The 25,834-nt window shown below is 42.1% G+C and overlaps 1 protein-coding gene across 1 annotated transcript in view; it reads left to right on the plus strand.

Annotated features, from left to right (window-relative positions):
* The window catches only part of RANBP17 (RAN binding protein 17), a 4,607,784-nt gene that overhangs the window by 3,826,928 nt on the left and 755,022 nt on the right, over window positions 1-25,834 (plus strand). The window contains exon 22 of the mRNA XM_044069092.1: window positions 5,144-5,226. Within this exon, the coding sequence (XP_043925027.1) occupies window positions 5,144-5,226 (83 nt within the window). The remainder of the gene's footprint in view (window positions 1-5,143; window positions 5,227-25,834) is intronic.

Here is a 25,834-nt window from a genome sequence, read left to right on the forward strand (position 1 = left end):
GGCTTTTCGCCTCCGCCTTCTGCCTCTTGGGTCGTGCTTGGTAGAACCCTGACTCTATTGATGCCATTCCCCGGAGATCTGATCAGATTCTTTGCTGTGGACAGGTTGGAGAAGTGAGTCTTTGCTGTCAGGCCCCTGAACTACTTGGCACACTTCACGAGGCTCCAAAGAGATCTGATTACCGAACTTTCTGGATCCCTCGCATGTCAAGTTTCTGACGAGGCACGGGACAAGATTGCCTCTCAACTTGCCACCCTTGAATCTATTTCCATTTCGTCCATGAGGCTGCTCCCCCACACAAACGAAGGTGCGGGCAGAGCTGCGGGTGCAGGCATAGTCATGAGGTGTCATGTCTGGATGCATATCTGTGACCTCGCGGACTCCTTCAAGTCCTCCTTTTTGAACGCCTCTATTGAACCATCTTCCTTATTTGGTTCTAAAGTGAAGGACACGTTAGCCAGGTGCGAGCAAGATGGAAAGACTCTGTCTGCCGTTAGCGTATGTTTTTCCAAGCCTCAAGGTTCCTTTTCCAGGAACCAGAGGAGTTGGAAAATCTGGCACAAGAAATCTCAGGGTCCTTTCTGTAATGCACGTGGTGAGGATTCCCCCAGAGGCAGAGGGGGTTTCAGTGGTGGAAGACACCCCTTTAGGGTCAGAGGGGGTTCCCAAAACCAAGACTCCAAGGATTCCTTCTCTGGGCAGTCTTATCAACACTCCTGAAGCGTTGCCTGATGCTTTCCTCTGGAAGCAGTCGGGGATCATTTTTCTCTGCACCAAACTGTCTGGCGCTCTATTACAAACGATCGATAGGTGCAGAGAATAATCTCCAGAGGCTACTACATCCCTCTGACCTCCTGTCCAAAACCTACAAAAAACCTTCCCAAAGTTCCACCCAATCATAGGGAAGAACCAGCTTCAGAGATAAGAAAGCTGTATCAAAAAAAAGAGTCATCCAGCCAGTCCCTCCAGACCAATGCGGATCCAGGTTTTACTTAAGATTCTTTTTAGTGGCAAAAAAGACCGGGGACTGGAGACCCATTCTGGATCTCAGCCATTTAAACAAATCAGTTGTACAAACCAAGTTCCGCATGGTCACTATTCAATCCATTCTCCCATTTTTAAGAGAGAATATTTGGATGTGCTCGATAGACGTCCAGGATGCGTATTATCACATCAAAATGGACAATCACTCCAGGAGTCTCCTTCATTTCCATCTAGGAGTCAATCATTACCAAGTCTGAGCCCTGCCATTCGGTCTCTTGACGGCCCCCAGAGTGTTCACAAAATGTCTAGCAGTAGTGACAGCTCATCTGAGACTTCAAGGATTCCAGGTGTTTCCATATTTAGATGATTGGCTCCTCTCTGCCCCCACCAAGCGTCTTCTGACTATGACCCTCTGGTACACCCTTTCAGTAGCAGAGTCCCTAGGCATCACTGTACACTGGGAGAAATCCAACTTAGTACCTACCCAACAGCTAGAATTTATAGGGGCAGTTTTCGATACTCGATCCAGCCTGGTATCCCTACCGGCTCACAGATTTCAGAGGTTAAAATTACAAGTGCGTGTGATACTCTGTGAAAAAAAGGTGTCAGCAAGGGAAGTTCTCCGGGCTCTAGGGTCCATGGCTGCAGCCATTCCAATAGCTCCTCTGGCAAGGTTACACATGAGACTGTTACAATGGCTCCTATTGTCCCAGTGGTTTGCAAATCTTCACCCCCTAAACTCGCAGGTGCTCATAACCAACTCTTGCAAGCAAGATCTCCTCTGGTGGATGAGGCCAGACGCAGAACTTTGGTGTCGCCCCTTTCAGACCCTTCAACCCAATGCCACTGTGACCACGGACGCTTCCTTGATAGGGTGAGGAGGCCATTTTCAGGGAAAGACAGTCCAAGGCATGTGGTCGAGCTTAGAGGCCAACCTGCATATCAATGTTTTGGAGTTGAGTGGTACTGTTAGCGTTGCAGGCATTACATCCACTTCTTGCCCCTGGAACGATTGCAATTCAGTCAGACATTATGTCAGTAGTCTGGTACATCAGCAAACAAGGAGGAACCAAATCCTACCCCCTGTGTTGAGAGGCCATGAGAATTTGGCATTGGGCGATAGCTTCTGACCGCTTTCTTATACCAATGCAAATCCCAGGGAGTTCCAGCGTGATTGCGGACAGGTTGAGCAGATGCATTCTCCTTCCACACGAGTGGTCTCTCAATCCCAAAGTGGTGGCAGAAATTTTCAGCTGATGGGGCCAGCCCTGCTGCGACCTCTTTGCCTTCCCTTTGGACAACAAATGCAGCAGCTACTTTGCCCTCTTTCCCCCCCCAGAGGGGGAGTCCCCGAGAGACGCTCTGACTCACGATTGGCCCACAGGTCTCCTCTACGCTTATCCTCCAATTCCCTTGATACCTCTATTCTTAAAGATAGCCACTCGGTTGAGATGCAAGTTGATCCTCATTGCCCCATTCTGGCCTCTTCAAGTGTGGTTCCCCTTCCTCCGGCCTCATCTGTTATAGCCTCAATGGATCCTGGACACTCGTCTTGACTTAATTTTTCACCTCCAAGGGTTAACTCACCCGAATCTGTCCACTCTCAAGCTGACGACTTGGTTTCTCCACTTCCGTTAGTCGCCAGGCAGGAAGCTCTTTCCTCACCTGTTCGCGATATCATTCTGGCCTCCCATAAACCATCCACCAGAAAACTTGGTTTTATCTTTGGTCTAAAGAACGGATGCTAGATCCCTTCTCAGTCCCGGTCTCTGTCATCCTTCAATACCTTTCTGAATTCTTTGAAAACAGAGCAGCAACCTCTACCATACGAGTCCATTTAGCAGCAATTTCCAGTTTTCATAACGGAGTACAGGGCATTCTAATTATGTCCATTCGCCTATGCAAAACCTTTCTCCAAGGAGTGTTTTACAGCAGACCTCCAGTTAGGCGTTCCTTAGAGACATGGAATCTCTCCCTATTACTGCAGTCTCTCTCTCAACCCCTTTTTGACCCTGCTGCAAAAAGTGATCTCAGATTTTTCTCATGGAAATCTCTCTTTTTGGTAGCTGTCACTTCAGCTAGACGGATCTCAGAATTACAGGCCTTATGCATCAAGAGACCGTACCTAATATTTCATAAAGACAAAGTATCTCTGCGTACTAATCCATCTTTTCTCCCCAAAGTGGTTTCTGATTTTTCTGTGAACCAATCTATCGAGCTCCCAGTGTTTTCCCCAAACTATTCCAATAAAGGAGAATAATGTCTACATTCCTTGGATGTGCATAGGCAACTGTGTTTTTACCTAGACAGGACTAAATATATCCGCAAGACAGACCAACTTTTAATTTCCTTCTCTGGTTCATGGATGGGATATGCTGTGTCAAAAGTCACTTTATCAAAGTGGCTCAGAGATTGTATTTCCTTTTCATATTCACGTACAAACGAGCCTAGAGCTCACAATATCAAAGCGCATTCAACTAGAGCTATAGCAACCTCTGTAGCTTTTCACTCCAGAGCCTTTATGGACAACATTTGCGCAGCAGCCATTTGGGCTAAACCACACACTTTCATCAAACATTACAAGTTGGATATGGTCTCCAGGGGAAGAGCGGACTTCGGCTCAGTGGTGCTCAGGAATGTTCTTCCATAAGGGCCACCCAGGTTTCTCAGGTAGCTTGAGATTCTGTCCCATCAGTGATGAATGGAAAGAAGATTAACAACATCAGATAAAGAAGTTATATCTTACCATAACGTTCCATCTGTGTTGTTGATCTTTCATTCATCATCTCCCACCGTTCTTCCCCCTCCAAAGGCTCCTGGGGGATTCTTTGGGTCAAAGTGGTGAATTAGGGCATGTGCGCAGAAATGGCCTCTGCTTTACTAGTACAAGATGGGCAAACTCGATCTGAGGTAACAGGGAGAAGGGCATTGTGGGTAGCAGCTTGAGAGTTTTTGGTGTACGCGAGCTTGGTATTAGGCGGACATGGTTCCGAGGGGCTCGGAACCAAACCCATCAGTGATGAATGGAAGAAGATCACAACAGCACAGATGGAATGTTATGGTAAGACATAACTTCTTTTTTCTAGGCTGGATGATCTTGTACTCTTATTATGGCAAATGTCACATTAATATAACTCCACAATAGTCATTGGTAATTAAGAAAAATCTCAAGTACATAACACAAAAAAGCATGTAAGAAAATTTGTAGTGCAAGCACATGAACTCTAAGTTTAATGCTATCACTTTTTATTGTAGTGTTGGTGTAGCCATTTAAACAATTTAGGATTACATAATTAGTTGGATTCCCCTCCCAGCAGCATATATTGGGAATCTGTGCTTCCTTGATTAGGGATGGACATGTCAGAGAGTCAGTAGGAGACCTGGTAGTGAGAGATGCATGCTTCACTGCTGGAGATGTTGGGGCTGCTGAAAGTCCATTTGCATATCCAGTACGTATAGTTTATGATTTACCAAAAGGACATTGCAGTGATGTCAGTTATCTGCATAAGAGTATAGGAATAACACTAGGGAATTCATTGCAGCCATATACACCTTTAAGTAGACAAATATAAACATCCATGGCACACTTATCAAGCACTTAACACTGTGTACCTCCCATAAGTAGTAAATTCCTCATAAAACCATTCTTTTTTGAGCCAGAGGTAGGGGTGTAGATCTTTGTTCAGGGGTTCAGATGTATGTTGAAGGCTTTTAGTGGTTCAGAGGAGAAAGCCTCAGTAAGTAGGCAGAAATCTGTGGATTGAAGGGTTACTCAAGGTCATACATGTTCCCTGTATAAGAATCTTGCTTGAGTATCATTGATAAGGGAGCAACAGAAAATCTTTTAATTAGTCATGAACCATGCTGTCCTTAATGTGGACAGTAGTACTGAGTGGTGATATAAACCTGTTGTGTAGGGTAGTCCCCCCCCCCCCCAATATAGAGAAATAACCATCCTTTAAGGCCATCAGAATATGGCCAGATTAGTGCAGTTTTGAATGAACCAACTTAAGCATTTTGATGGAAGGAAATAATTAAAAGTTTGATTTAGGTGTATTGTCACTGTCTGCCGATACATTTGTCAGATCTGAATATATATGTGATGTTACACGCTGTTGTATAAACAGATTTAACCGCTTACTTGTTGCCATTGTCTTAGGTCTCAGCGCTTGAATTTTGATGTGTCATCTCCAAATGGAATCCTCCTGTTTAGGGAAGCGAGCAAAATGATTTGCACTTATGGTAAGTCTCCTGGTAAATAATTAGTGTTCTAGACATCATCTTAACAGCACCTAATGCTAAAATAAAGATTCATAGGTTGCTGTATACATTGAGGGTGAAATCATACCAAATGTGCTTTATTTATATTCTCTGTGGATGTTAGCAAAATGCTTTTGGGATGAGTGGAGCTCTTTTCTACACTGACTAATGCTGCATTAATTTAGTATGGGTACAAGGGACTTGACTGAATACTGCTGGCTTGTCACAATCAGAAACCTGGTGTAATGATGCAACCAAAGTGCATCGCTGAATGCCGGATAGCCTGTTAATGTGGAATAACAATCCCCCTTCAATCCTTCCGCTTAAAATCAGGTTTAACAGCCATTTTTCTTTCATTTGCAACTATAAGGGCTCTGCACAGCTTCTACATGGTTTTGGGGACCGTTTTGCCCTATATACTGTACTGTTTGACTGCTTGCTTTGTACTGTGTCATTTGCCCTTTGCTTAGGTTAATTACCAGCTTAGTAGCTGTAAGTTGCTTTTTGGGATGAGTGGGTCTCTTTTTATATTGTCGCCAGCTGCATTACTTTAGTCTGAGTATACAGCGATCGACTGTTGCATTTTGCTGGCCTAGTCTGCTCTCCAGATGTCCTGTTAAAAGGATGCCAACAAATGTATATCGATGAAGGCCTTTATTTCTCTTTTAAGGTGGATCAATGGTCCTACTAGAGCCTTTAGCTTAATTACTGGCTTAGCAGCTATTTTTCTTTTCCGTTTTTCTCTATAAGGGCACCACACAGCTTTTATATCGTTCTGAAAACTGTTCAGCACAAGTTATTGCACAGCATGAACATATAGTTTACTGTGTTAGTCTGTTGAGCACTAAATATTGCACTGTTTAGAGATTTTATAGTATTACTTTATCATTTACCCCTTGCTTTCTGCTGCTTATATTTGGCTCTACTGCTGCATAACCCTGTCCTCTCAAACAGACTAGGGTCACTGATAGCATGCTGAACGTTTTGTTCTATTTAATGAAGCCTGTATTGCCTAACTTGTATTGTTCAAAACATAATGTCTGCTGCTTTTCATTGTTAGTCCCCTAAACCTAATCTTCCTCTACATACTTGCTCCAACCTCATCTAACCATAGCCTCTCTCTACTACTGTGCTTTGTTACACCCTCCCTTCTTCTCTAAACATCCCTTACCTGCTACCTTTCCCCTGTACATCTGCAATGTTAACTAACTCAGTGTTGTCCCCCTCTACTCTACAGTAATTCATCCCGGGTGCTCCCTCCCTGCTTTAAATACAAAAGGAATACCTCCGACCATCACCTGAAGACGCCCTGAATTGGCCAGCTTGCCTGATACTTAGAAAAATACTACTGAGAAGACTCCCTAACAAGATTGTGTAAATGTATGTAGCTTAACACTAATTAAATGTAGACTTGATGTACTATTTATAGAGTTAGTCTGCCCTTCCATGTGCGCGTTATAGCAGCCTACCGCAGACCGTTTGCCCTCCCCCCCTCCTGTTATCACTACCCTAGAATATATTTAAACCTAAGACTGGTCCAACTATCCCTGCTGTTTGCTATCTCCTTCTACCATTAGGTGGTAGCATCTACCAATATAAATCCTAGATATTCTTTATAATCCCAACAGGTTTTATTTTTTCACAAACGGTTGTGAGTTAATATCCTTAGACTGTAAATCCCCCCCCCCCCCGCTAAACCACCCTCTGTAAAGGCATCCTTCATTTTCTGGCTGGAAATATTTAGCTCATACCTTTCAACTACAGCCTTTAAACTGCTCTTTGCTGATACTTTTTCTACCATACTCACCTCTAGTGTTCTTTTCTGCTCCGTCCACCCTACGAACTCACTCCGCTCCCCTACCCTGCCCCCAATTCTCACCCACCCCCAGTACTCTTAGCTTTATTCCTATCTTACCCCAGCCTCTCAGCCTAATTACCCAATACTAGCTGCCCCCCTCATTACTCCTCTCACCAATAGCCATCCTTCTTAAACTCTGTAATCTGTAATCCGCCCAATAATTATAGTCCCCTCCGCTTTCCTTAAATCTCTAGAATACCTCCATCACTTTTTAAACCCTTTCTTCTTCATAGCCTTCTCTGTTTTTCTAACCACTCATACCACTTTCTCTTTGCTCCAATATGCTCTCTTCAAGTTATCACACCCTCCAGTCCCCCAGCCTCATCTTTATGATGTTCATCGTGCATACAGCTGCAGTCATAACAGATGGGTTCTCCTGCCGTCAGGCGGGTCCTCGGTCGGCCGAATTCCAAAGTCTAGGTCTGGCGTCGGTTGTCGTCGCTTATTCCCTGACGTCAGTGCGACAGGGGTATAAAAGAACCAGCCAATGCCATTTTCTTCAGTCTTTCTTGCCGCGCGGTGCCAGAAACAGAAGCAGTTCGCAAGTGCCGGTCGGCCAGCTCCTGAGATTACGAAAAATTTGGAACCGAAGTCTTCTTAAAAGCTAAGTACCCCGTTGGGGAAACTTTTTCTTGCCTCAGACCGATGTCAGACAAAGTTAATAATTGTATTTCTTGTGGGAAGAAAATACCGCATAAGGATTTCCATTCCCTCTGTATACCTTGTTTAGGCCCAGACCACGACGTCTCGGTCTGTCGCTTTGTGCTATGTTCAACAAACGCACTATTAAGCGTCGGGCGGAGTTCGCCCAGCATTATTTTGGGAAAGCATTTAACTATACTATGTCCGCCCAATAATTATAGTCCCCTCCGCTTTCCTTAAATCTCTAGAATACCTCCATCACTTTTTAAACCCTTTCTTCTTCATAGTCTTCTCTGTTTTCCTAACCACTCATACCACTTTCTCTTTGCTCCAATATGCTCTCTTCAAGTTATCACACCCTCCAGTCCCCCAGCCTCATCTTTATGTTCTGACTTCCCTTATACTATGCTACCTCATATTCCACCTATGCATGTCCAATACCACCTACAAAGACAACTACCATACAAACCCACCTTCTCCCTCACTCTTACTCCCATTTCCATTCTATCTCCTCTTTTCTCATTCAGCCCAACCCTCTGCACCTATTTCACCCTAAACTCTTCTCCTCTAAAGTCAAGACACTGTCACCTGCTCCAATCTACCAAAATTCATGCCTGGCAGACCAATATGGCTAAAGGATATCTCCTTCAACAACCTAGTCCAAGTGGGTGATATCATCCTAACCCTGGTCCTACATCTTTTATTGACAACACTCATCCCTTACCCTCTTCCTCCTATCTCAACACTCTAAAGATTTTTACAATTAATGCACAAAGTCTAAACAACAAAGTGCACCAATTTCAAGCTTGGTTAATCCATAACCAACCAGATATCTTAGCCATCTCCGAAACCTGTCTCAAGCCCTTTATCTCCAACTCTGAGATTCTGCCCCAAGGATTTCATTGTCTCAGAAATGACCGACTAAATAAAAAGGTGGAGGCACTGCCCTAGTCTACTCTAACCTTCCTACCTTAATTCCCCTCCAAATTCTAATTCTAGAACACTGAAGTAACTGCTGGAATTCTAAAACTAAATAAACATAAAAATGCCTGCATCATTGCCCTATATATCTCACCTGGTAACAATGTTTCTACACTCGAAAATATTTTCCTATGGGCCTCTACTGAAATTAACTATGAAACTTATATCCATGGTGATGTGAATATTGACTGGAATAAAATCAATTGCCCCTCTCCCTCCCTATCCATTAGCCTCTATAACTTCACTCAAATAATCCTCTCCATTCCTCGACCTAACAAAATAAACCCCCCCGGATCCACTATATTTTGGATCCTAGTCTCAAATTCAAATAAAATAAATTCTGGCACAATTCCTGATATCTTTAGCGACCACCTCCCAGCCTTTATGCATCGCTCAACTAGTTCCTCCCCACACCAGCATCAGTACATTCAAACTCATAACCTCAGTAACTTCAACCCAACTACCTTCTCAAATACTTTCAAACAAATGAACTGGCAAATTTTAAACATCCTTCTTCTTGACAAGGCTGTAGAATACTTCAACTCTGTTTTCCTTGACACTTTAAACTCACTGGCCCCACTAAGAAACAAAAGGATAAAAACTGAAACTGCCCTTGGCTATTCAAAGAGACAAAACAGATTATGCACCACAGAGACAAACTATGGAAGCTTTACCAAAACAATAAACTGACCAATACCTTGCTCCAATATAAACAGCTCCGCAACCGTTCAGAACGACTAATCACCAAAGACAAAAAATCCTACTATATCAAACTTCAGTCCAATAACAGTAAAAACCCAAAATAATTCTGGACTCAATAAACTCACTCCTCAATCCAGGCTCCAAGAATAATCCCTGTCCTCACCCAAGTAAATCTGACCTCTAACTAGGCTCTGAATTTAACTCATTTTTCATAGAAACTATTACTGCCCTCACCAAGACATTTCTCAATAATAACCCAACTGCTCTACACTCTCCCCCTTCTAACTCACCTCATCTGTTTGAACTCAAATTCATCTCCACTAACTTAATAAAAAAACTTTTGTCCAAACTTAAACCTTGCTCTAACGCACCCAACAATATTCCCTCTTCCTTCCTAAAATGTGCTGCTTATGACATTGCTCTCCCAATCAGCATCTTTATTAACCGATCCATAAAAAAATCATACGCCCTCAAACTCTGGCGCTTAGCTTATATTCTTCCTCTTCATAAAGGAGGCAAAAATACCAGTATTTCAAATTTTCGCCCCATTGCTTTGCTCTCACCAATCTCTAAAATCCTAGAAAAATGCATCCGCCTCCAACGTATGCCTTTCTTGACCCAAAACAATCTTCTCACTCCTACCCAGCATGGCTTCTGTCCAGGCCATAGCACAATAACCGCTCTACTCTCTTTCCTAGAAACTGTCAATTAAGCCCGAGATTCAGGACACTTAGTTTCTACTGTTTTACTCGATCTGTCTAAAGCCTTTGATACTGTTTCCCACAAGCACCTTCTCTGTCATCTCTCAAACCTTAATGTCTCACATAATGCTTTATCCTGGTTCTCCAGCTATCTATTAGACAGATCACAGGCAGTTAAATCTCTTCCTTCCTACCTACCCCAACTGGCGTACCACAGGGATCCATCCTTGGGCCATTGCTTTTTAACATCTTCATCAATAACTTTCACACTGCTATTCCTGATGCTAAAATCATTCAGTACGCAGACGATTCAACCTTAGTCTGCTCTGCCTCAACCTCTCTGAATTGCTGACTAAAACCCAAACTGCCTTCTCAACAACTGAAAATTGGATGTGCTAAAACCACCTCTCTCAATGCAAATAAATCAAAGATTCTACTATTCCCTCCCACAAAGACCCTCTCCTACCACAAAAACAACTTCAAAGTCTGTAGTCAAACCAACTCACCTATAGAAGTGGTCCCCTTTGCCAAACTACTTGGCATTACTATAGATGAACATCTCGTTTGATATTCATATTCAACAAAATATTAAGAATAGCCACCAAAAGCTAGGTATGCTGCATAGGAATAATCACTTTCTCTCCAACTCTACCAGGCAGACTCTGGCCTCGACTTATCTTCTTTCTTCCTTGTTATACGGAGCCCCTCTCCTAACTAACCTGTTCTCCTCTGTCACCTCTAAACTAGAAAACTGCTACAACAAAATCTCTAAATTTACCTCTAAATCTAAAAATACCACCCACCACTGCCTAACCCTACAATCCCTGAATTGGCTTGAACTCCCAAACTACCTAGAATATCCCCAACTCACTACTGCATATAGACTCATATTTCACCCAACAAAATGTCCCGCTCTAACTAACATCCTTCCCCCTTATACACCCAACAGAGCTCTCAGATCTGAAAATCAGAACTTAATTACTATCCATAAACCTAAACGTCCTGCTGGCCAACTTCTCCTATCTTTCTCACTAGGCAAAAAATAGAATTCCCTTCCCTCCACACTAAGAACCATACCAAACTCAGAAAACTTCAAAACCCAACTATTCAAACACCTTTCCACTAAATGGAAATGTACCTGCCTTCACCCAACCTAATCAAAGGGGGTTCTCTCTATGGTTCCCAAGCTCTACAACTCATAGTTATCTTCCTATGAGCCTATCTAAGCTCTCAACAATTTCTATAGCTTCTCTCTAAACTCTCAACAACTCCTACAGCTACCCTCACACAGCCCAATCTTGTAAATATTGTAAATAGCATTCTACTGTTGATGTGTGTATGTAAAGCGTATTTACATTTTCTTAAAAGGTTTGTATGTCAACTGTTTTCACACCTAACACATATCTGTTTTCCTCAAATGAAACTGTATGATCCCTACCTTCAAGCTTAATGAATTTAACTATGCGTGATATTGAATACATTTATGAGTAACTATTCTACATAATATTATCTTTAATATTAACTATCAGTTGTATCTAATTTGTATAATGCATCTTGGAGCTTTTCTCCCCGGGCCTCCACTGAAAATGGGTCAGTTTGGCCCAGTGGACTTCCCCGGTAATCAAACTGCAAATAAATGAATAAATAAATAAATAAATAATATTTTATTTTAACTTATTAGCTCATAGTCCCAGGGCTAGTCTTTGTTTAAATTCTTCCAAATTCTGAGCTTCTTTTACTACCTTAGGCAAATTATTCCATAGTCAAGCCATTGACTGAGTTAATTGTATGTCCCTCTTTTTCATGTTATTGATGTTTAATGTACACATTTTTGTGCATTTCTTGCTGTTTTAATAAAAGATGTACGATCCAATGTATCAAAACAAAGTTTCAGAATTATAGACCATGAATGACAAGCATAGCTTACTTCTCAGTCATCTATATGTAGTGCCAAATATGTTAAATTTCTGTCATCTATCTGAGATGTCTTAGAGATCACATTAGTTTGGTATCTCTGCATGGAATAGACTCTAAGGAGGTTGCCTGACATAAACTGTAAACCCCAAAAGCAAAATTATACTCTTATATCAGACTAATATGAAATAGATAAAGAAAACTAATATGGATAGTGTCTCTAGCTGCCATAGGTCCATATAACAGTTCTGCTTGCTTCATTGCTCACAATTTTAAGGCAGAAACATGTTTCTTAAAATTTAGTTCACTGTCTACCCATATCCCTAGGTCTTTTAAGATGTTAACTTGTTTTTAAATTTTATCAAATATTCTGATGTTACAATCAAACATTTTTCAAACAATATATGTATTAAACTGATCAACAGTACTTTTAAACAATTACTATATGCTTGCTTTGTATTGATTTAGTCTGATTATGTCTGAAACTGAGGAAACAACTGTGCCAGTTTTACAGTAATCTGCATATTTGGCTAACCAGATCCAAGATGACCCAGACAATGTGGAAAAATAAATAAATAAGACTGGGCCCAATACAGTTCCTTGATGTATGCCTATATTACTATACCTAAAAGAGTTAACCTTTTGTGTATGATTTACCAAGCAGTTACATATTTGTCTTATAATATAGGGATTAGTGCTAATGGAGTCCAATGTCAACAATATTGCTTTGTGTGGTAATGTATTAATCACCTCATTAAGATCCATATGATCAACGATAAAAGTCAAACCCATATCTGCAGCCACGGTCACATAATCTTTAAACTTGAAAAAAGTTTGTTGTAGTTAAGCAACTTTTCATGTAACTGTGCTGACAAATGTCTCTGGTTTTATGTTATTTTGTTGTTTTAGTTTAAACAGACATCTTTCATAACACTTTCCGTAGACAGAAGTTGAACAAATGGATCTCTAGTTAGAAACCAGACTTGTGTCACCACTTTTATAAATGGTACCATAGTTGATGTCTTCCCTAATAATGGTACAGAACTGTTTGTTATTACATTATTAACTATGTAATACTGCAGCAGTGCCAAAACCTCTTCCATAGATATGATAAACAGACCAATTAATGAGTCAAAACCCATACTTCTTCATTTTTATTAATCTCGGACTCCCTTATTTTACCCATTTCAAAATAGGGACATTTCACTCATACAGCCCTGTAGTCAGTGTTTAATGGCTCATGCTGTTGAGTACTACTAAAGGAACTGAAGTAACTGTTAAATGCCTCTACCATAACTACAGATTTTATATATAAAGTTATTATTCACCTTTAAAGGTCTTACAAGATGGTTACTTTTCCTCTTAAAGTTAACATATTTATAATATGCTTTATTGGTTTCTTTATCTATTGTCAGATTGTCAGAATTTACTTTAGACTGAATAACTGGCCCATGTAATATTTTGCTTAAGTTTTCTTTTATTATATTGTGTAGGATGTTTTTTTTTTTATAAAAATGAATATTCTTCTCGTAGAATTAATACAGATTCCTAAAATGATTATTCTGCCATATGGAAAATTTATGACAGTGTGACATTTAATTTAATAACTGGTTCTAGGGTAGAATTACTAGGTTCTTGAAGTAAATTCTAACTATGAGATAGTTCTGGTGAAAATACAATATTTGACCATTCATTTTTGGGTGTGTCATTTTTCACTTTTATCTATTTGAAGAGCATTTTAATTAAATATCTTAGTAACTTTCTTGCCTGTAGTAGACTTTATAAATTTGAGAATTATAGCATTATGATTTGATGGCGCAGTGGTGCAGCGGTTAATGCTGTTGCCTCACAGCAAGAGGTTCTCCAGTTCGATTCTTGGCTGGGGTGCCTTCTGTGTGGAGTTTGCATGTTCTCCCTGCGTTCGCGTGGATTTCCTCTGGGTACTCCGGTTTCCTCCCACATTCTAAAGACATGCTTCTGGAGCATTTCTCCCCGGACCTTCACTGAAAACAGGATCTGTGGAATCTAGTCGGACTTTCCGGTCAACAAATGTTAAATATAAATAAATAAATAAATAAATAAAATAATGTTCTGAGTTCCTCAATGAAGTTAACGTTTGTCGTTAAACTTCTGTTGTTAGTAAGTACCAAATTGGTATTTTATTATTCTTTTTGCTTGAGGCAACAATTTGAGATAATTATTTTATATTTACTATATCCAAAAATCTTTCTTCATAAATTGTTGAAGCACTTGCCAGTTTATATTTACATAATTAAAATCTCCAAGAAATATTACTAACTTGGAAAGTGAGTAAAAAAATCTTACAGGCGTTATTTCAAATGAGGAAGTGAGCAGTGCAAAAGGAGTAAAAAGGGCAGGAGAGATTAAATATGTTGATTATTTTTTAATTTCACATACTTCCATTGTAGAGACTGCTGGGGGGTAGCTGCTCTTTCTCCTTGCCAGTGCTCATAGACACCTACTGCAGTGCACCTAGGATTCTATCACATGTTATCTTACAACTAAACTAATGAAAGACTGACTCCTGGTACACAGAGTTGCCTATCTCCTTCCCTGGCTCGATTATCAAAGGGCAGTTACACAATGAGGTTTTGCTTGCTGACACAGGCAATGAGAAGGCTGTTAAATCTTCATTATCTTCACAAGCATACATTTTCTGATGATCATGATAGTGATGATGATGAGTAGGAGGTAAGAGCCTGCAGATAGGAGCAGTTATGTGATGGTTCCAAATTTTAATGATCATCATATTGATCACTGCTAAAGTAGCCTTAGCTGTATGGTTATACCCTGCCAAAGATATAAGAGCTGACCAGCTTCCAAAGCTTCATGGCACCATCCATGCACTCGAATTGTCAGGGAACTTGAACTGAGCTGCCAAAAACAACAAGTTTGATCGTGAAGCCCGTCAGAGCTTTACTGCTGCCAAAGAATACGCTCCTCTGAATCTTTCGAGGATTGACTTCAACTTGTGCTTTCCTTAGCTGGCCAGATAAGTTCCGTTTGATGGAAAAATTGTTTGCTTCTTAGTTTTATCAATGTATTATTACTTTTCTCATCAGGAAAGTTATTGTAAAGGTAGGAGTGTTGTGTTTTAATTGACCACCTTGAGAAGTAGCTTGATTATAAAGGGAGCGCTCATTTTTTCTGTCCATTTAAAAGTGGTATGAAGTAACTGAAAACATTGTTTCTGTGGAGAAATTGTGTTTATTTTACTTTTATAGGGCTGACATAGTGTTTTAAATTGATTGTTACTCTGTTTTTCTGAGAAAAAAATAACTTTTGTGGACTGGTAGTGTTTACCGGCAATTGCTGCTCCTGTTCCCTGGAAAAAGGCACCGTTTTTGGCTTGAACATGGAAGAGACTACTGATCCCACGGTAGGTCCTTCCTCCAGCCACAGAAAGAAAAAAAATAAGCAAACAGCCTTTGCCACCACAACAGGTTAGCAGTTTGCCTTAGCCACAGGTTGGTGACTTTGCTGTGACCATTTGTTGCACTTCACAGACTCACCTTTTACCCCCCTGATCCCTCTGGTGTAGCACATACAGCCACAATGGACCATGAGTTAGTCACATCCTCTGCAGCTGGTGCAATCCCCTTGGTTGGCAAGAGCAGAACTACTTTTTCGGTCCCTGGAGATGGAACAGGGAAGGTTTCAATGCTGTGTCAGAATGCTTTGCCTGTTCCTGGGGAAGTCTCTGTTGCCATTAATAACAAGGTTGGCCCCATTTTTGCTGTCAAAAAGAAACAGAAAACAAAGTATGTATCTACCCCACCTCAGTTTTCCTTGGATGGGAGTAGTTTATTGGGTCTGGCCCAGGGTTCAATTCAGGTTATTGATCCTTCTTATAAAAAGAGGGATTCCTCTTTTCCTGAAGAGATTGAAGATTCTTAATCTGAACAGGAAGATGCATGGACAAATAGAGTGTTTTTTTCTTCAGATTTCTGATTCAGTCTCAAAGGAGAGGTCAGTTTCTGATTCTCCCCATGGTGTTTTCTGAGACTATTGCTAGAATGTGCCAGTGTTTTCCATGGGAGAACACTGAGGTTTCTCAGTAGCTCAGAAAATACTGAGTTATTGAGAAGGATTTTCTAGAACCTACACCCATTCCTCCTATTCTGTCTGCTTTAGAGGATGTGTCTGCAACTGCCTGCAGGTTTTCTTCTAGCCAGCCAGCTGCCCCAAAAAAGGCAGAAAGGATGTATGAAGTTCCTCAGTCTTTTAAATTTGTATGCATTATTCCCAAATCTGACCAATCAGCTATATGTTTAGTGGATCCCACTGTCATATATTTGTATGTTATTTATTGGTTAGAACTTAATATTTAGAACTATTTATTTACATAGTTATAAACTATATATTATACAGCAGTTCCATTTTTTTGGCATTTTTACAAACTGTCATTATTGATGTAGTACGCCCTTTGGCTCGGGTTGTATTCAAGAACCAGGAATAGTACTGTTAGTGTAGTTACACACAAGTACTAGTATATGTTCTATTATTATTATTATTATTACGTATTTCTTCACTCCATCATGTATTCAGTGTGCGTTAATACAGTACTTTAGTTGGAGTAATAAATACATTTTATTGTTTTAATCAACACAATATTAAGCATAAACATTATATTAAGTATAAAGTAATTTTAATTATTGTACTTGATTTATCAAGTTTTTCTGTGTATTAAGTGGCTGTTGGGATATCTTGAATGTATTTTTGCACACCGTTCTTTCAAAAAGTAAGTTAGAAATGTTCTGCTTTTTAAAGGGTTAACGTTGTGGTACATCTATCACGTGACCACTGCATTACATTCAAATAGGTTTTGAATTTACATTGTGGTTTTGTCTGAAGAAGTCTGTTTACATTTACAGATGAAAAGCGCTTTACTTGAATTGTTGGTTCTTGGTCCTTTTGGTTTTATTGTGGACGTAGTTTTCCACCATAACGTTTGTTTTAAGAACAGAAGTTTTATTAAAGTCGTTTTGCACACGCTGTTGTTGTTCCAGTGGCGTTCTTTGGTTTTACTTGCAACAGTTTTTCGCTTTGGTGTTTGGATCCCACTGCTGTTAAGCACTTAGTTAATTCCAATCCTACTCTTTCTTATAAGGATGGGGAAATTATTGATAAGTATGGGAAAAAAAGTGTATAAGTCTGCAACTTTGATTTTCAGAATTTTGAGTTGTCTGGTTCATATGTTAAAGTTTGTTCTGACAAATTGTGAAAATAGGAAGAATGTTTTATCCGCACTTTGCTGTTATGAGGAAAATCTGCTTTAAATAAATGTGTTCCTTCTTGGTCTCCACTCATTGTTGGCAGTGTGTGTATATGACTGTTGATACTTCTTCCAGGGTTATGGCCACTGGTACTGTTTTGGGGAGGTTTACATATTTCATAGCTGCATTCTTAGAACCTTCCATATGATGATAAAAATGAGATTTAAAATTATCCGTTAGATAGAGATTTTGTGTTTGGCCCTCTGCTGCAGAGGTGATCAAAATGTATGATGAAAGGGGTGAGCTGATTCAGGGAATATCTAAGCTTTTTCAGCCATCCTTTTCCATATTTTCCAAGGGATTTTCTGTCTTCTCACCCAGTTTTGGCAAAAACAGAATAAACAGTCTCAAAAAAAAGAAGTAAATTGACATTCAAGAAGAAATGACAAGGGGGTTTCAAAAGAAGCCTTGAACCCCCCAAAACCAAGAAAAGTCCAACAAGTCTGAAGACTCTTCAAGAGATCCCGTGACCCCCCTCCAACCATGGTACTTTTTTCTTTCAGAAAGTCTCTCTCTCCATTTTTCTGTTTGCAACAGATTGTTTCAGACAAACAAGTTCTGAAAATCATTCAACTGATGGCAATGGGAGGAAATTCTTCCTTTTCATGTGGTCGTTCCAAAGCCTCTGGATCAGACTGTTTTGTTTCCACTGGCTCTTCATCACATACTGTCCCAAGGAGTGATAGAATCATTTCCTCCTTCCCAAGTGGGGAAGGGTTTTTATTTAAGGATGTTCCTAGTGACAAAAAAGAAAATGCTTGGAGACCAGTTCTGGATCTTTCTTTCCTAAACCTGTTTGTGATAGTGCCCTAATTCAAAATGTTGTCACTTCACAACCTGTTACCTCTCCTCCTTCTTCTTTCAAGTTTCCTGGCAGCAGTAGACTTAAAATATGCTTATCATCATATCCTTGTTAATCCAGACTTCAGACTTTCTTAAGGATTTGTGTGTCTAGATCAAATTATCAGTTCTCTCACTTACCCCTTTGAGTATCTACTGCACCAAGAGTGCTTACAAAGTGTCTAGCTCCAGTTATAGCTCATTGCAGGGTACAGGGTAAACACATTTTTCCATATTTAGATGACTTGTTTATCTTTATGAAGTCTTTTTCAAAATGTCAGAAATCCCTCTCTTGGTTGGGAGATCTCCCACAAGCTGGGATTCCAAGAGAACATCCCAAAACCTTTCTTGACTGCTTCACACAGGATTGTGTTCTTGGGATTTCAACAAAACACTTCAGTTCAAGGAGCTTTTCTTCCACAGGAAAAATAGATCTTTAGATCTATTTCCAAAGTTTTCCACTTAGAATTTGGTCACTGCAAGAGAATACCTCAGGATTTTGTGTGTCATGGCATCTGTGATCCTCATGATAACCCTAGCAAGACTCCACATGAGAGAACTACAGTGATATTTGAAATCTCTTTGGTCCCAGCATCAACACCTTTTATCTTTTCAAATCCCAGTTCTGGCATTTATCAGAAGAGAAATCTTTTGGTGGAGACAACAGACGTCCTTAAATCCAGATCTTCCCTTCTCCCTCCCTGCTGCAAACGAGTCAGTCAGTACAGTCACTTTGGACTTTGCCTGGGGAGCAGTTTCAGGAGGGATAAAAGGGCGGGGGGGGGGGTGAGGGACACCAAGGACAGATGCAAGCACATTAATATCAAGGAGATGCTTGTCTTGATGAAGGCACTCAACTCTCTGAACCATCTTTGGTCCCCGGGACCTCTTCAAGTGGTTATAGACAGTACCACAGTCATGTGGTAAATCAACAACCAAAGAGAGCCATATCTTACCCTCTGCATACTGTAACCATATTAACTTGTGATATAACTTCATAACACAATCTCACTGTACAAGCATTCTACATTCTGTCAGAGTAAAATTGTGTGGCAGACAAGCTGAGCAGGACCAGGGTAGACCCTCATGAATGGAAACTAGATCAAGGAGTCTTCCAAGATTTGATCCATCTGTTGGGAATACCTCAAGTATACCTCTTTGCCTTCTCTCTCTCTCTGAACAGTCAACTAGAAAGATTGATGTTATGTTGGCTGTATCTCGCTTTCGTTCTTGCTGTTTGGGTTCAGAGCCGACCCTCAGCTGTGACTCGGCCGTATACTACAGATCGGGAGCTTTTACTGGCTCAAGGCTAGCCAATATCCTAGCATGCCTAGCGGTAGTTACCCAGATCTCGTTTGCCACTTGCAGCATCGAGATTGCGGATATTGGCTCAGGCTGTTTTCTTTTTATTATATTTGAAGAAAAATGTTTTGCTCTTATCTTGTCTAACTTGTTAGTAGCAGTTGTCCATCATATTTCTACCTTTACCTATCCTGTCCGAGTGACTTGGTTTTATTGTTGACTAACCATTTTTCTCTCTGGTCCTTTCCCCTCTTCTAAACCCATTTAACTTAGAGGGTTCTTTGTTTTTCTCTTGCCTCATATCTGTAAAGTTTTAAGGAGTTGCCGTTTAAGTTAGAGGCACTCCTTAGGTGGGGAGTTCGCCGTTTAACTTATAGGCTGTCCCCCTTCTCTTTTTTCCTGTCTATAAAAAATATATATAATTTTTCTTTGTATTTTGCTGGTTTGTCTAGTTAGTAGTGTTTAGTGTGGTTTTTTTTTGTCTAGGCTTAGATAGTGCTGTTCAACATTATGTCGAAAGATTCTGCCAAGGAATCTAAACCTTCGGGTTTCAAAAAATGTGATTCGTGCTGTCAGAAGATGTCCCTTATGGATGGGCACACGAGTTGTGTGTATTGTTTAGGGCCTGTTCACCTGCAGCATTCATGTATTTGTCATGCATTTAGGTCACGTGTCCCGCAGGAGAGAAAGAATAAATTGATCTTAAGAGGGTTAATGAAGAGCCCCTTTGATGCTGCTATGGAGGGGACCCAGCCAGCAAAAAACCTGGAAAAACTGAAGCCTTTATCCTCTTCGGCTCCGATTTCGGAACCGTCTAAAGAGAAGGAGAAGTTTCAAGCTACATCAGGCCCGACATTCGGTTCTGACAAGGCAGTCTCACCTACGGCTCCATATATTGTTTTGGAGCCAATAAGGTCTCATAAATGATACAGGTCTCCTACCTTGGAACCGGTGTGGTCTGCCCCACAGTCTTCTTTATTACAATCTGTGGCAGGCAGTCACTGATCTTCTACCCATTCCTCTCGGTCATCCAGGACCCTCTTGGATAATGATGTAGAGAGGGTGGTGAAGAGGCTTCTTAGGACACCAACATTAGCAAAAATACTTTCAGACCCATCCCAGATGGAAATGGTGCCGATAGCCCAACCAACACCTGTTTCAATTCCTCCTCCGACTCCTCTGAGCTCGGAGCCAGAATGTATGGAAGTCGCAGTGGTGGAACCGTCGGTTCCGGTAACCTCCTGGTCTTTCGGTTCCGACTACCACTCCGATCTCCTCGATACACCCTTCTATCGAGAGAACTGGGAGCTGACTCTCCCTCGTTGGCTCCAAGGGGGGGGAGTGGCATCGGACCCTTGTCCGACCCTACTTTCCCTCTCTGAGCTTCAGCGCAGGGCAGCTCGGCTCCTACATCGGCCTCGGAGCCATCGCCCTTGGTACGGAGGAGGTCTCCAGCTTCTTTGGAGCCAGGACTCTTTTGGGTCGGGACCACAATGCCTTCGAGGTGATGAGCGTGCTTTCTGCTGAGACAGCTCCACCCTCGGCTTCATTGGCTCTTTTGCCTTCGGTGCCGTTGTCTGCCTCCGAACATCCCCTCTGCCCCAAGCGTAGGGAACCCATGCTCCAGGACGCCCCATTGGGCAATCCCACTTCTTCTGAAACCTCCCTTGAGTATCCATCAGAGGAGATCCCTCGGAAGAGGACTTGCAAGAGGAAGCATGTGGACTCCCCTGAGTCCTTGACATCAGACACAGACTTGGATGATTCAGAGCGGTCCCCACAGTCCCCCTCTGAAGATATCTCCTTTTCAGACATCTTAGAAATCCTTAGACAGAGGGGTGAGTGGAAGTCCCTTGCCCCTTCTGAAGATGAGTCAGTGTACCTGGATGCATTTTGTTCCCGCCCCTTCACCTCTTGGGTATCTCCTCCTTTCGACCCACTATTGCACATAGTGAGTCGGAAGGCTTGGAGGTCTCCAGACACGATGGAACTAGTTCTGCAGAGGCCCAATAAATTCATCACAGCCCCTGAAGACAGAGCCTTCTTATCCAAAGGTGTTCCCATTGATGCTATGGTGGTGGCAGCAGCCACAAAGAAGGAATTAGTGGAAACTTCTTCATCTGTCCATCCGCCGAATAAAGATTCTCGTACGATGGACAGATACGGGAAGTGCATGTTTTCTTCAGCGACCTTTACACTCAGGTCGCTGAACTATTTGTCACACTTTACAAGGCTTCAAAGGGATCTCCTCAAAGAGTTAGGAGATACCTTATAGGATCCTACAGCTGCGGGATCTTCGGACAAGGTGGCATCTCAGCTTGCAACCTTGACTTTGGTGGTTAACTCCTCCATGCGGCTAATTTCTTACGCAGCCAGTGGGGCTAGCAGGGTGGCAGGCACAGGGTTGGCCTTACGCAGACACTCCGGGATGCGCCTCTGTCATTTTGCAGAGCTCTTCAAGTTTTCCTTTACCAATGCCCTCTTTGACGGCTCGTCGTTATTCGGGCCTCAGGTAAAAGAGATTCTTACCAGGTGTGAACAGGATGGCAAAACTCTTTCTGCTGTGGGAGTATGTTTTTCTGCTCCATCTAGGCCCTATCCTAAGGGCCAGAAGAGTGGAAAGATGTGGTTCCAGAAATCCCAGGGAACTTCGCCTGACACACGTGGAGCTTTTTCCTCCAGGGGCAGAGGGGGAAATAACAGAAGACGCCGATCTCGTGACAGGAGGGGGTCTGTAGAATCAGGGTGACAGAGATACCTTCTCTGGCAGGCCCTTGCAATGCTCCTGAAGGGAAGCCCGACTGTCCTACTCCGGAGACTGTCAGGGAGAGATTATCTTTGTACCCAAAAGCCTGGCAGACAATCACAGAAGATACATGGGTACTGTCAATAATATCTGGAGGTTACAGTATCCCCTTCTCCCAACTTCCCCTGTCGAAAAGACAATACTCTAGCCCAGATGTTCCATCCAGTCTTCAGGATCAAGGAAACCTAGAGGTTCAAAGGTTGCTAGGAAAAAGAGTCACCCAGGAAGTACCCGCAGACCAAATCAGATCCGGAGCTTACTCAAGGTTCTTCTTAGTTCTAAAGAAAACAGGGGACTGGAGACCCATATTGGATCTCAGCAGACTGAACAAATCAGTCAAGAAAACAAAGTTCCAGATGGTAACATTGCAGTCCATTCTTCCCTTTCTGGGACAGGACATTTGGATGTGCTCTATCGATCTCCAGGTTGTGTACTACCACATAAAAATGGACAGACGGTCAAGGAGATATCTATGTTTCCGGCTGGGAGCCAGTCACTATCAGTTCAGAGCTCTGCCCTTTGGTATCACCACAGCCCCCAGGGTGTTCACCAAATGCATAGCAGTAGTTATGGCTCACCTGAGGCATCTAGGATTCCAGGTATTTCCATATCTAGACAACTGGCTCCTTATTGCTGAGCATCAACTAATCAGGGCAAGGGAATCCAAAATTTGCTCTTGTTCTCAACTAAGGATCACCATAAACTACAAAAAATCTGCCTTGTTGCCTTGTCAATGTATTACCTTTACAGGGGCAGATTTAGACACGAGGGCTATGATAGCAAAGCTGCCTCAAGAAACAGTATTAACAATCCATCACCAAGTTGCAATGCTATTGACAAAAAAGAGCATCCAGGCAAGATTTATCCTCAAGGTCCTAGGTTCTATGGCAGTGGCAGTCACTCTGGTCCCTATAGCTTGCTTCCACATGAGAATTCTGCAGTGGCTCTTCTTCGCACAATGGTCATTCCAGTATTTACCCATGTCATATCAGATTCTGATCACGGAATACTGCAAAAAGGATCTGTAGTGGTGGCTTCACTCCCCTATGGTAACAATAGGCAAGCCGTTTCTACCCCCCCCAACCTGTAGCCACAGTGACCACGGACGCTTCCCAGATAGGTGGGGGGGGGCATTATCTGCGACAGACTGTTCACGGGACTTGGCAGGAACATGAGTACCACTTGCACATCAATGTCCTGGATATATGTACCTCACAAGACATCTACAACAACTGGAAAGGCCACAGAAATACCTCACAAAGAGGATACAGAAGACCTACTCAGACCGTCTCAAAAAACTCCAGCTTTACTCCGTCGCATATCGTCTACTCATAGGCAATCACTGCCAAACATACAAAGCTGTGTCAAACCCAGAGCTATTGGACATGCTCCACTTAAAGAAATCCCAATCCCTCTGAGCTACACGCTCTAGGGACCTAAACCTTGTCACCACAATAAACAGAACATGCTTTAGGGATAAATTCCTGTCCCAGAGACTTCCCATACTCTGGAACAAACTACCTATCTATATCAAACAAAGCTCCTCATTAGCACTCTTCAAGAAAAATCTTGATGATTGGATGGAAGATAGGAAATTCACCCCGGGGATCACTTCTGTGGCTGTGCTCAACAGGGGCACAGGAAAATAATTTTCTTGGGTGGCGAAAGCCAGGGTACATTTTTGGCTAGGCTTATATAGGCCGTAAGGTCAATAGCCTAGTACCTACCTATGAACCTATGAGAGCGGTGCTAGCACTTCAGGACTCTCTACCTACAGGGACTATAGCAATTCAGACCGACAGTATGTCGGTAGTATGGTACATCAACAAATAGGGTGGAACCAGGTCTTACCCCTTGTGTCGAGAGGCTCTATGAGTTTGGCAGTGGGCGATGTTTTCCCAGTGCTTTCTGGCTGCAACACACATCCTGGGGAAATCCAACATGATAGTGGACAAGCTCAGCCGGGCTATTCTGATGCCTCATGAGTGGTCATTGAAACAGGAAGTTGCAAACTTGATTTTTCATAAATGGGACCAGCCATGCTGCAATCTGTTTACCACTCCCCTCAACAACAAATGCAGCAGCTACTTTGCCCTAGTCCCACCACCGGGACAGTCACCCAGGGACGCACTTGTTCACGATTGTCCCCTGGGACTGCTTTACGCCTTTCCCCTGATCCCCAAGGTTCTTCAGAAAGTACAGTCATTGGGTTGCAAGTTAATCCTCATTGCCCCTTACTGGCCTCTTCAGATATGGTTCCCATTCCTTTGGCCTCACCTGCAGGGGGATCCTTGGATCCTGGACCCAGTGCCAGACCTTCTGAGAAATCAGTCGGGGGCTCTCCATCCTTCCATTCAAACCCTCAAGCTGACAGCTTGGTTCTTCCACTTCCAGTCTTAGCCAGGCTTCCTGATGTTTCTCCAGCAGTTCAACACATTTTGGTTTCCTCCCATAAGCCCACTGCTAGGAAACTTTATGCTAGTAAATGGAAGAGGTTCTCTTGTTGGGCAGGCAAAAACCAGGTTGATCCTTTTACTGCACCATTTTCAAAGATTCTAGAATTTCTTGCTGAAACTTTTGAGCGAGGAGCAGCTGCAGCTACTGTCTGAGTTCAGCTGGCTGCCATCTCTAATTTCCATATGGGAGAAATGGGGACCAGTATCATGTCCCATAAGTTATGTAAGGCATTCCTAAGAGGTGCTACCCTCTTGAGACCTCCAGTGAGAGAACCCCCCCCCCCCGAGATCTAAATTTAGTTTTAGATGTTCTAATTCTTCCCCCCTTTGAACCATCTGCGTCTTGTCTGCTCAAATTTCTGACTTGGAAGACCTATTTCTTAGTTGCAATTACCTCAGGTAGAAGGGTCTCAGAATTACAGGCCTTATCTATTCATCCCCCGTACTTGATTTTCCATAAAGATCGGGTTTGTCTCAGAACCAACCCCTCTTTCTTACCCAAGGTATGTTCTGACTACAATTTGAATCAATCCATTGAGCTTCCTGTTTTTTTCCCCAATCATGGCAACAAGGCAGAGTATAAGCTTCATCAATTGGACATTCATAGACAGTTACATTTCTATTTACACAGGACCAAGGACTTTAGAAAATCTGACCGATTGTTCATATCCTTTGTGGACAATAAAAAAGGTTGCAGAGTCTCAAAGGTGACTTTATCTAAGACAACAGATGTCCTTAAATCCAGATCTTTCCTTCTCCCTCCCTGCTGCAAATGAGTCAGTCAGTACAGTCACTTTGGACTTTGCCTGGGGAGCAGTTTCAGGAGGGATAAAAGTGCAGGGGGGGGTGTGGGACACCAAGGATAGATGCAAGCACATAAATATCAAGGAGTTGCTTGTCTTGATGAAGGCACTCAGCTCTCTGAACCATCATTGGTCCCCGGGACCTCTTCAGGTGGTTACAGACAATACCACAGTCGTGGTAAATCAACAACCAGAGAGCCATATCTTACCCTCTTTGCATACTAACCATATTAACTTGTGATATAACTTCATAACACAATCTCACTGTACAAGCATTCTACATTCTGT

Source organism: Protopterus annectens, chromosome 4.part0, assembly GCF_019279795.1.
Source record: "Protopterus annectens isolate FY-2018-M chromosome 4.part0, PAN1.0, whole genome shotgun sequence".
Classification (NCBI taxonomy): Eukaryota; Metazoa; Chordata; order Ceratodontiformes; family Protopteridae; genus Protopterus; species Protopterus annectens.